General features: G+C 35.9%; 1 protein-coding gene across 6 annotated transcripts; it reads left to right on the top strand.

Moving 5' to 3' along the window:
* Positions 1-377: 377 nt before the first annotated feature.
* Positions 378-12216, top strand: LOC103035683 (lysophosphatidylserine lipase ABHD12). Of its 6 annotated transcripts, none has more exons than XM_049481500.1 (13): positions 378-590; positions 1215-1336; positions 1442-1541; positions 1655-1774; positions 2506-2536; positions 2633-2678; positions 2756-2885; positions 3847-3884; positions 4065-4144; positions 4734-4810; positions 5674-5752; positions 6164-6288; positions 11661-12216. In XM_049481500.1, the coding sequence occupies exons 1-13, from the start codon at positions 502-504 to the stop codon at positions 11689-11691; spliced, it is 1068 nt and encodes a 355-aa protein (XP_049337457.1). In that variant the 5' UTR covers positions 378-501; the 3' UTR covers positions 11692-12216. The 6 variants fall into 6 exon arrangements, with proteins under 6 accessions (XP_049337457.1, XP_049337456.1, XP_007258754.2 ...); XM_049481499.1 differs by lacking the exons at positions 5674-5752; positions 6164-6288 and adding exons at positions 10968-11046; positions 11429-11553 and having other exon boundaries at positions 379-590; XM_007258692.4 differs by lacking the exon at positions 11661-12216 and adding an exon at positions 6396-7109 and having other exon boundaries at positions 379-590.
* The last annotated feature ends 50 nt before the right edge of the window (positions 12217-12266 follow it).

Below are 12266 nucleotides of genomic sequence, written 5' to 3'. Positions count from 1 at the left end.
TTCAGCTATTAATGGAAAAAGTAGGGTTTAGTGTTTAGTGTCTTTTTTCTTACTTTAGTATTCTTCATAATTTCTGTATTGTTACAGGCTAACCTTCCTTCCTATCCTGATTTTGTTGACGTCACTCTTCTTTACTGTCCAAGGATGGTTTACAACAAGATGTTGAAGTATGGTTGTGAGGATTTGGTTGCATTCAGAGATAAGAGATTTATAACCTCTAGCACACATTCAACATTCATTAGAAGGCGTGTCCTGAAACATCTGATCATATATAGCTCAGTACCTCTACTTGATGCCAGGTTCAGGGTAGTTGATTAACTGGAAGCTTGGTGTACGTAAACAACATCACCAGATGTATTAATTAAGGGGCAGAGTCCAGGGTTTGTGTAGGGCAGAGTGAAAGGTGGGTGTAGCTGAAGGAACACCATGCTGCCTGTCTGTTGTGTTTAAACATTGCTGGATATTTGTACAAAATTAACAGGAACCCACAGATTCTTACTCATGATGAGGAGAAGAGTTGATGGAGCTGCTGCTTCTGATAGCACTGAGGGAAAATCGGGGAAGGACAAAGCTGTGAAAGTGAGAGCAAGGTTAGTATCACTTGTAAGTGAAGCCTGATGGTGTGTGCCAGATAGATGGGACATTCCATTTACAAAGTGTCTAATATGTGTGAACCAGGACTGTCTTAGAAGGCATCACCACCCACATTGGACAGTGCAATTACTCAGGTTTCATGGCACAACATGACAAAAGTCATGGAACATGATAATATTTCCTGTCCTATGACAACTACCATGTTTAGCATGTCCGCATATAACTCAGAAGTGAAGTTTGATCTCTTTATATCTGTTAATAAACTTGAAAATAAATTAAACATGATCTTCTTTCTACGTTTGCTATGATGGACTAGACGGACTAATCTGTTGCCGTTATGATCTGAGTATTACCCAATTAAATCCCAGATTATGCTGCTTGCCATCAGTAGCCGGAGTCTGGTGGGTTGATGGCGCTCTCCTCTCACATTACTCCTAGTGTAATGTCAGTCAGCACAGGTGGCTGTTAGCTGTTGTATCAGAGCTTGGTTGTCTTCTAATCAAGAGAGAAAATAGGATAGATTTTGTGATATTTTATTCAATTTAAGCCTATACTGCTCCATAAGATCTCAATAAATGTTGAGTAGTTTGTATTTGTTTGTCCATCTCTTTCTTTTCAAGATCTTCATGGAGAGTGTGGATAAAATGGACGTTCCTGGTGCTCTGTGTTCTGTATGCGGCCCCACGGATTATACCTCGCCTCTTTCCTGCCTTTGTACAGCACATGGTTTATTCACATGCTAGTATGTTTTACACCTTCACTTATAATGAAAATAAAATGTCGTATGTGAAGTTTATTGCAGCCTTCAAATAAACACACATTATTATTTTTATTAATCCTTCCTCAGTATTGTGGTTCGTTGACCTGAGTCGTCCTGCTGACCTCGCTCTTAATCACACCATTAATATGTACCTGAGCTCTGAAGAGGGGATAACACTGGGCGTGTGGTCAGTTCAATGATCTCTGCATGTTATATGTTCACTTTGTCAATTAATTTTCTAATGTTCTGTATATTGGCCAGTTGTGTTTATTATGATGTTTTTCTGTAACTGTGTGTTAGGCACACTGTGCCTGAGCACAAGTGGAAGGAGGCTCAGGGGAAGGATCTGGAGTGGTATGAGAAGTCTTTGGGTGATGGGTCACCTGTTTTCATCTATCTACATGCAAATATGCATAACAGGTGGGCAGACCTATCTTTTAAATACATTTAGATCACCATGAATAATTAAACTATACACTTGGGGGCAGATTTTCAAACTGGGATTAAGCCTAATATTAGACAACAGAGTCTTTTGAATGAGAATTAAAAAAAGGAAATATAGGACTAGGCTTAATTTCCTAGAAACTGTCCCTATGTGTCCAAACATATGTGGACACCCCTTTTAGCGAATGCATTGCTACACAGATGTGTAAATGCACAGCTTGTCCAATCACTGCAGAGAAGTACTGCCAATAGAACAGAACTCTCTCAAGCAGATAAACATGAACCTATTGGCAATGTGCCTCATGCCAGGCATGGGGTGGAGGGTTATATTTCTCCCAGCACTGAGCTGTGGTTCTGGGAATGAGTTGGGGTGGGGAATATGTCGCAGATTGTTGCAAATCCTCACACAATGCAGCAATGTTCTAAAACCTAGTAGATAGATCTAGTCTTCTCTGGACTGTGGAGACAGTGGAACAAAATCAGGATAAACCTTTTTTTTCTAATACCCTTGTTTTTAGTAGAAATCACACTTGCAGAGTGATCTGTAATCAGCAAATGCTTACCATCACACATTCAAGTCTGTAGCACACATGAAATATAGATGATTTGTGATTCCAAATTATTTGTATTTCTATTCATTAAAATTCATAAGTTATATGAGGTGCTGTTTCTGTTGATTGTCCTTTTTTTGTATTTCCTTATAAAAGAGCCGCCCCCCATCGGATAGGAGTTGCCAACGTGAGTAGCTCCTCTGTCATCACTGTTAGAAATCTAAACCATGTGATGCTGTAATGCTAATGATGTGTCCTGCTGATGGATTATCTGGTGTTACAGCTCCTGAGTTCTCTGGGTTATCATGCAGTTGTTATGGACTACAGAGGTTAGTTAAAATAAAAAAATATCTATATGCTAAAAATATTTTAAATAGTTTCTCTGTAAACACTTTTTCTCTTTTAGGATTTGGAGACTCCACTGGTGAGCCCACAGAAAATGGACTGATCACTGACTCCCTCTACCTGTATCACTGGGTAAAGGTCCGCAGTAAAGACAGTCTGGTGATCATATGGGGACACTCAATAGGCACACTGTGAGTATGTGTTGATGTTTTAAAATAACAGTTTCTTGTATTTTTACTAATATAGGCCTAAAACACATTCTAAAAACAGTTGTCATCTGACTACAATACACATTTTCACTGTGTGATGATCCATCCCAGTTGATGTCACTTCTGGAGATAGTTACCATAAGGCTTCTGTTTTGCACAGTACAGTTTTAAAGGGTATTTGAGAATGTACCTCTGTACTGTAGAGCTTGATAAATTATTGTAATTTAACCTCTTACCCATGTCTATAAGCTATTGCTTAAGGGCGGTTCTTAATGTAGTTTGATCTGAGGGATTGGAATTTACAGGTGTTCAGTTTGAGCCTGTGCTCTTACCCTTTTCACTCTGAAATTCCTTTCTATTATATACTGTGGATAGAAAAATATGCAAACCCTGTTCAATTTGTCTTTGAGAAATATAGTTTTTTTTTTAATTATCTTACTAATATTGAGTTTTACAATATTTGCTAAAAGCAAAGCTACATACAGGGGAACAGTATAAGCTGTACACATACAAGCGTAATATAAGATATAAGTAAAGTATAAGAACACCTTTTCTTTAGTGTCAATTCTAAACTCAAAAGGGACGAAACATAATAGGATGTCTGCCCTTTTTTTAATTGACTTTTTTTGACAGAATACACTGTAGTTTGATAAATTTATTATGAGAACTGTGTTTTAATCACTTTCTAATGGATTTGTTACTGGAGATCGTCTCGTTGCATCTCAAACACTCTTTTTTTGTGGATACTGCATCACCTGACTGAAATCACATTTCAAGTTACTGTGCCTGTTACAGGGTTAAAAGCATGATGTCTTCTGAATAATATTGATAATCTTAAATAAGGCCATTAAAACATTTGAAGTACAAACAGTATTTGATTTAACTTTTATTTTTTTATAGCTTCATTTATAGCTGCCAGAACATGTTGCTTTTGTGTTCACAGTGTAGCAACTAATACTGCAGTGAAACTTCAGGAGCAAGGTAATAACTCACCTATAGATTTTGATATACCAATTCATTTTCAGTGCATGGTTCTAGGGTCACAATCCACAATAAGCACATTTATATGATGTTTTCTGTCACACTAACAACTCATGTGGGCAAATGTTATATTTATTTAAAGTCAAACAGTAAAAATATAGAGCAGTATTGTTGTTCCAGGAAACCCTGCTGATGGTGTGATGATTGAAGGTGCGTTTACTGATGCCATAAATGAGAAGTACGGTCCTCCTTTTACTTGGGTAAGTAATATATTTAATACATTTTGATTCTAAGTCTGTAAGTAATACCACTATCTGGGTTAATATAAATATAAAATGCCTTTTTCATCCTGCAGCATAGTTGTATACATTTCATACAACAACTGTGTAACAATACATTGTTTAAATTTACTATGAATTTCACACACTATTACAAATATAGAGGAATGTTAAGCTTGATTTTAAGTACTTTTTTACTTTTTCTAAATGTATATTTTGTATAGACTTGTTTAGATTCTATAGATATCATTAGTGACATCACAGCATTCAGACACTTGCTGCATGTGCAGCTTGCCATGACAAATAAGAAAGAACAAAAAATAAATAAATAAATAAAAATTGCTTTAGTAGTCTAAAGTCTAATTAAATTATTTTTTAAAAGCTAAGAGACACCAAAAGGCACAGTAATCAAATAATGACGATTCCATTACATTATTTTACATTTTAGATTTCTTCTTCTATGAATAAAAAAGAAATTATATTCTGATACAAAATAATGTTATAAAGCTATCACCTAATATTGCATGTTTGCGTATCTATGATATATTTAATCACTTTTTTTTCTCCCTAGTTTTACCTGAAGTTTCCTTGGTATTTTTTTTCTGCTCCACCCAAAGAAAGCAAGCGTGCCGAGTCAAACGCAGATAAGTAAGTGTAGAACGAGGGTACAAAACTGAACACACCAACAGGGGCGTGCCTAGGCTGTGAAATATTTAGAACATTTAGAATTACTTTAAATGTACTTATAGACATAATTAGCAAGTAAAACTCCACGATCTCCACAGGAATATGCACTTATAACATTAGGCAATAGAGAGACAATACCATACACATAATTCCCACACTAGGGGCCCTATTTTAGCCATCTATAGGTGAGCTGTCAACTGCGCATCATGAAGCTTGGTTTAGGGGCGTGTCAGTGTGTGTTTGTACGCCTTGCAGAAAACAAAAAAACAATCAGTGAGTCTGTTGACATTCCCTTTAAGAGTCATGTGTGTCTGACTATGGCAGATTGCTATTTTATTGGCGCAGTGCTTCTGCTGCGAGCAGATCATTTACAGGATCAGTAACAAGATTTTACTCTGTATTCTGTTTATTGTTGATGTAAAAGTTGGGTTTGTGTACTGCTGCTCCTTGTTTGTGTGTAACGAGGGGGGTGTTTGTGTGCTGAGAGTTTTCTCTATAATTGATTCTACAACATACAGTGTTATGGTGGCAACACTACCTTACCTTACCTTACCTTACATTACCTTACCTTACCTTACTTTACCCTTACCATAGTTTTGAATACTGCTCTCACATCACTCGCATTACATCTAAGAAAAAAGAAAGCAGAGCAGGTTTAAAATAATACACATATAATAGTAATGCTACTTTCTGCTGTTTTAAGTAATGATGATGATGAGTTCACACCAACAATATAAAATGTAACCATACACAGAGATCGTAAACAAAAAGGTAAACCCAGTATCTTCACAATGTTTTTAAAGAAAAATTTGTTCTTTATCCAGTTTGAAGAAAATGAGGACGCCTCTTTTGATTCTTCATTCTGAAGATGACCAAGTGGTTCCCTTTACAATGGCTCAAGAGGTATTACACACTCTTCATTTTTTGACACGCTGAGAGATATAGGGAGGTCATTAAAAGTGAAATAAATGTGTACTGGGTCTAGACTACATTATTTAAGGATTTTTAAAAATATGACCTAGCTTGTGCAGCGTTACACTTTTCCTTCAGGCATTGTCCCGCCTGCTTCACCAGAGTTACATAGTGCAGTTTACACCATGCAGCACCTGGACTAGCAACAATAAGTTTGCTCCCTCCTACGTGTCAGTGGAGCATCACAATTAAATTTACTAAAAATCTGTTTTTGAAACAGAACTCAATACAAAGAGATGCACATACTATATATTGTATATTCACTTGTTTGTCTTTTGTTAGACCTTTTTTTCTTAAAAAAAAAATAAAATACAAATGAATAACCCATATTTTTCCATACAGCTTTACAGCACAGCCAAAAGTGCACCAAATTTAAAGGAACAAGTCAAACTAATATCATTTGATGGATCTCTTGGATATCGCCATAATGGACTCTACAGGGACCCTGCATTGCCTGGTATTTTAAGGTAATACCGCAACACATTTATCTGTGTTTTTTTTAAATGGCCCCATGTTGACTGTCAATCATAAATAATAAATTACTTTTTGTGTTTCATTTGTTCTACCATTACAGGGAGTTTGTGCAGTCACTGATATCATAACCACAGATGAAATAAGGATGCTTGTGACTCTTTTCTTCTGTTTAAATCAAGTGATTCCCAATCCTGCTTCCACATAAAAGCTCCTCCTGCTCATGCACAATTAATGGACATTTTCTCATCAGTATCTAGTAATACTGTGGAGGCCTTTTTTACACAAATTTATAGTTAAATTATTCAGATGTCTCTGCACTCTGCTTTTTATGATAATATGCATCACTGCTGTTTTAATATAAACCGATACACAATTCACAATATATTTCTTCTTTGTCCTGAGGTCCTCTTTGTTGACAGAATTTGTCTTCTGGCTTTTGTCTTCAATTATCATGACTACCTCTATTACCTTCAGGAAACATAAAAGGAAGAAAATGTTTTGATTGACAAGCAAACCTACACACCAGTATGTAGCTGTATGAATTAATGCACACTTATGCATGCACACACAGATAAACACTATCTATCTAATAGTAGCTAACCATTGTGACTAGCTGCAAATAAAATATACATAAATAACACACATACACACACAGTTCATACAGTAATGTATTCTAACCTAAAGTTAGCTTTGTTAGCTATTCATTTGTTGATACATGATATAATTAGATGTACTCTTTCACATGGATGAAACGTAGTCATGGATGAAATGCATACAAACACAATTCTTTGGTAAATAAAGATTATTATTACAAGTGGTCTATGTAAAATACCATTCTAAATGTGTGACACTTATGATATAGCCCAGTTGCTAAGAATCAGTTGTTCCCATGAAATTATATAGGAATTGGAAGCTTGGTGTAGCACGATAATAAAAAAATATTTTGTAACATGTAAAAAGGTAAATTAAAAAATTTGGTGGCATGATATTAATAACATGTTTCTGAGGAATACTTGAAATATGAAATAATAAAAAATTATATTATGAAGATATTGCAAGAAAAGAGCATACTGTATTTAAAATCCTTTAATTTACCTCAAAATGACCAGTTTGCTTTATAATCTGGTGCGTCTTGTGTATTAATTCTACCAGTCAGCGCTAGCCCTTCAATGTCCTGGAGCAGCATTAGCATTACCTAGTAACTGCGCTAAACATTAGTTCTTTCGCCATTTAGAGGTAAGTATAATCAGCCTGTAGCCTGCTGCTAACTCCGGCTAGCACTGCTGGAGCAGCATTAACATTACCCAGTAACTGCGCTAAACGTTAGTTCTTTCGCCATTCAGAGGTGAGTATATCAGCCTGTAGCCTGCGTGTTTACCATGTTAAAAGAAGCTGCATGGGACGAATCGCCAGCTAATATAGGCCTGGCTTACCGAAACATTTAGGGTTCCTCAGTGTAGCGCTGTCGGGCAACATAGTGCTAGCAGTTAGTCACTAATGCTTCAGCCTTTGTGGAACTTTGGAAATCTAAGCTTACTGTAAAAAAACAGAAGCACTCACCCAAATAAACAGTTTTCAGGAGAGAAATTTGTGTAGATTAACATCTAGCGCTTGTTTGACTTTATAAGATTTTAAAAATAATTAGTTAAACAGTTTTGTTTACTTAGCTTAGCTTTACTTAACTTAGTTACCCTAACTCAGTATAGCCTGTTGCTGAAGGCACACAATCATGTTTGTCTATTATGTTTAAACATTACAGATTTCTGTAAAAGAATTAACATTTAAACACCAACTGTGTTCAGGGACATCCAGCCCCAAAATGTATCAATCCAGTGACAAACTGTAACAATAATTAATCAGTCCCTAAAGACCTTAGACCTCACCAACAGACTCTAAACATTCTCATCATGAGGAGAAGAGTTGATACAACTGTTGCCTCTGGAAAGACTGAGAGGAATCTGGTAGAGGACAAAGCTGTGGAAGTGCGAGCAAGGTCAGTCACGCTTTCTTTCACTCAAATTATATATATTATGATTGCAGTGTTTGTAGACACCAGCTCATCCTAGTAAGAATATTAATAATGTCTTTGTTCTTATGTTTGCTGCAATAGCAGATTTTATTCCTCTATCAAGGTTTTGTGCTATACGTGCTACATTGCTGAAGTTCGTATTGCATTTATCCACAATAGCATTAATGAGGTCAGGTTCTTATGTTGGATAATTAGTTCTGGCTACAAAATTCCTATTCAATTAATCTCAAAGGTATTGGATCTACAGCTCAATTATGACTTAGTATGAGGACATCTTTAAAGATACACTTAGAATTTCCTCCTTTTTTTGCCAGTTAATCATATTGTATCTCATAACTTAAATCTCTAGAAAGCAAAATAAAATAAAGGGTGGTCCGTTTTGTACTTTTTATTGGGACAAATAGGAGGGAGATATGAATGCATATCAACAATATCTCCTGCCGTTGTTCTGTGACAGTTTCTTTATTTTTAAGGTCTTCATGGAGAGTGTGGGTAAAATGGATGTTCCTGGTGCTCTGTGTTCTGTATACAGCCTCACGGGTTATACCACGCCTCTTTCCTGCGTTTGTACAGCACATGGTTTATTCACATGCTAGTATGTTATACACCTTCACTTAACATGACAAAATGACAACCTGTCACTTGCTAGCCTTAATATTAAAATGTATAATTTTTTTTTTTTTTATTATTTTTATTTATTTTTTTCTCAGTATTGTGGTTCGTTGACCTGAGTCGTCCGGCTGACCTCGCTCTTAATCACACCATTAATATGTACCTGAGCTCTGAAGAGGGGATAACACTGGGCGTGTGGTCAGTCCAATGATCTCTGCATGTTATATGTTCATTTTGTCAAGTGAAATAACCTCACAATACCATATCTAATATTCTGTATATTGGCCAGTTGTGTTAATTATACTGTTGTTCTGTAACTGTGGTTTAGGCACACTGTGCCTGAGCACAAGTGGAAGGAGGCGCAGGGGAAGGATCTGGAGTGGTATGAGAAGTCTTTGGGTGATGGGTCGCCTGTTTTCATCTATCTACATGCAAATAGATATAACAGGTTAGCAAACTCATTGTAAAAGACACTTCTTGTATTTTTCTTGTAGAGTTGGACGTTTACATACTGTAGGTCTATAGGCACATGGCAAAATTAGTGGTTCTTTGAACTGTTCTCTCTTTTGAGGCAGACTTGGCACCTGTGTTGCCAAGATAGCAATGAACATCTGACGTTTGACTGTTGTCTAGGTTGTATTCAGTCAGTGGCGCACTTGTGTTTTCCACCACCAAGATAGCAACATGCCAGAATTCTACCCGAACACTCACTTCCCACAACCACACCCTGTCATGTAGATATATGCACAAACGGCCTTGATATTTTAACAGCACAGACGTTGATGATTCCACAATATTTGTATTTCTGTTCATTATAAGATGATGTTGTTCCTGATTATTGTTTTTTGTAACCTCCATATAAAAAGAGCTGCCCCCCATCGGATAGGAGTTGCCAATGTTAGTATCTTACTTTATTCTATTTTAACACTGATAGATATCTGAACCATGTGAAGAGGTCCTGCTAACGGTGTGTCTTGTTAATGTGTATGTGTGTCTGTTGCAGCTCCTCAGTTCTCTGGGTTATCATGCTGTGGCTATGGACTACAGAGGTTTGTGAAAAAAGAAAAATAAATTAATAAAAAGTCATATGTTAAGTTATATGCTAGAAATTGCCCTTTGTCAAATAAAAAAAATGCTTTAGGATTTGGAGACTCCACTGGTGAGCCCACAGAAAAAGGACTGCTTACTGACTCCCTCTACCTGTACCACTGGGTAAAGGCCCGCAGTGAACACAGTCTGGTGATCATGTGGGGACACTCAATAGGTACACTGTGAGTATGTGTTCATTTTTTTATGTCAAACATATGATTTTAAATATGTAGCATTCCTTAGTGAGGCTAAAACTGTACACGTTTCTGATTATTGCATTTATAACCAGTTCCATGCGTGTCTTGTAAATGAAAATTCTACATTTTAGAATAGATAACTATCCTGAACTATCCTAAAAAACTAAATTCATAGCTGCATGGCTTTTTTGTTTACAGTGTCACAACTAACACTGCAATGAAACTACAGGAGCAAGGTAATAAATCTCCTACACTGTTTGACATATAATTTCATTTTGCCATTTTGCATATTCATCTTCTGTTGAAAATTGATAATACAGTAATACAGTTGCCCAACAGCAGTGTTGTTGTTCCAGGAAACCCTGTTGATGCGGTGATAATTGAAGGTTCATTTACTGATTCCATACGCAAGAGACCTGGCCATCCTTTTGATTGGGTAGGTGCCATTCTGGTACCTATGATGGAATTTCTAAAGTTTAATTCTAAAAGGCAATAGAGTGGCATTACCTGTTATCTGTTGTTCATTTTGGTTTTCTATTGCTGCATTCTGTCACTTCTTCTAGTTCTACTGGAGGTTTCCCTACATTCAGTACTATATCCTGGGCCCCAAAGAAAGCAAGCGTTCAGCCTCAAATGAAGATAAGTATGTGTAAAACAATGACACCAAAGTGTACTGTACCCTGAAAAAGGAAGTATCTTCAGTATCTTCTCCATGTTTCTGATGAGAAATTTGTTAATTTTTCAGTTTGAAGAAAATGAAAACTCCTCTTTTAATGCTTCATGCTGAAGATGATAAGGGGACTCCATTTACAATGGCTCAAGAGGTATGATATCCAAAACAACAAAAATGGTCATCAGATAGCTATACATAAATTGACCATGAAGTGTCAGTTTATGTAGTATTAATCAAATAGCACCTATAATTTCTCACTTTCAACAAATATTATTGAAAAAAGCTAAAATTGTACTAAAATTGTTCATAAATATTCTGTAGATGTACATATATTTTTACGTAGTCCATTTTTGTATGTGCTTCTTTTGTAAGACAAGTTTACCAAAATAATTTAATAAGATAAAATGTACTATTTTTAAGCACTGTATCAGCACCACATGCTACACATACTGTATGTGCACTTGTGTTTATTCTGACGTATTCTCAAGGAAAAAGTACACTTAAAGATGAATAAACCATATTTTCCCATCCAGCTTTACAGCGCAGCCAGAAGTGCCCCGAATTCAAAAGACAGAGTCAAGCTTGTGTCGTTTGATGGATCTCTTGGATATGGTCATAGTGGACTCTACAGGGACCCTGCATTGCCTGGTATTTTAAGGTGATACCTCTAATCAGATAACGACTAAAATAAGTTATTTATGCTATTAAGATGCCCCCATATTGACTGTCGCTTTCAAATAATAAATTTATTTTTTTCTATTACAGGGAGTTCGTGAAGTCACTGACAGACCATTGACACTGATGAAAAAAGGATGTTTGTGACCAGGTTTTGATCTTCACATATTGAAATCCACTGGTTCTTAGTTCTAGTTCTTTAATAGCTCTTCTTGCTCACATACCTGATGCTGTAAAGAGGCTGTACTTAATGCAGGTTTATCTAGTTGCACTGAAGGGAGCTGCTAGCTGTTCTTAAAAATAGCTAAATTAAACATTTGTTTTATATTTGTTTTATACTCCTTCCATGTTTTAGACTTAATTGAAAATAAATTAATAACAAACATTAGTTTGCATACTTGATAGCTCTAAATGGTTCTGTTTGATACAGCTACAGATGAAAATTATGAATACACCTGTTTTTATTTAGTTGTTAAAAAATCTAAATCATAATTGAGAATTGCTATTATATTTGAAGAAAATTTAGGTTTTTGTTACAGTATTAACAAGCCCTTGTAACTACAAACTATATCAGCTAAGTTCACTTGTCTTTTGTTAGCGCTTAATAATGGGCTAATATTGAATAAAGCTTTTATTACATTACAAATTCTTGTTGTTTATCTCTATATATTCTTGGGGAATTTAGTTAACCTTATG

Source organism: Astyanax mexicanus, chromosome 7 (assembly GCF_023375975.1).
Source record: "Astyanax mexicanus isolate ESR-SI-001 chromosome 7, AstMex3_surface, whole genome shotgun sequence".
In the NCBI taxonomy this organism is placed as follows: Eukaryota; Metazoa; Chordata; class Actinopteri; order Characiformes; family Acestrorhamphidae; genus Astyanax; species Astyanax mexicanus.
This window is presented reverse-complemented; position numbering and strand designations above follow the sequence as displayed.

Coding starts and splice junctions, on each gene's coding strand:
- LOC103035683 (XM_049481498.1), top strand. CDS start 502: ATGATGAGGAGAAGAGTTGATGGAGCTGCTGCTTCTGATAGCACTGAG. Junction 2,679..10,077: donor AGTTGTTATGGACTACAGAG/GTTAGTTAAAAT, acceptor AAAATGCTTTAG/GATTTGGAGACTCCACTGGT. Junction 10,208..10,420: donor GGACACTCAATAGGTACACT/GTGAGTATGTGT, acceptor TTTTGTTTACAG/TGTCACAACTAACACTGCAA.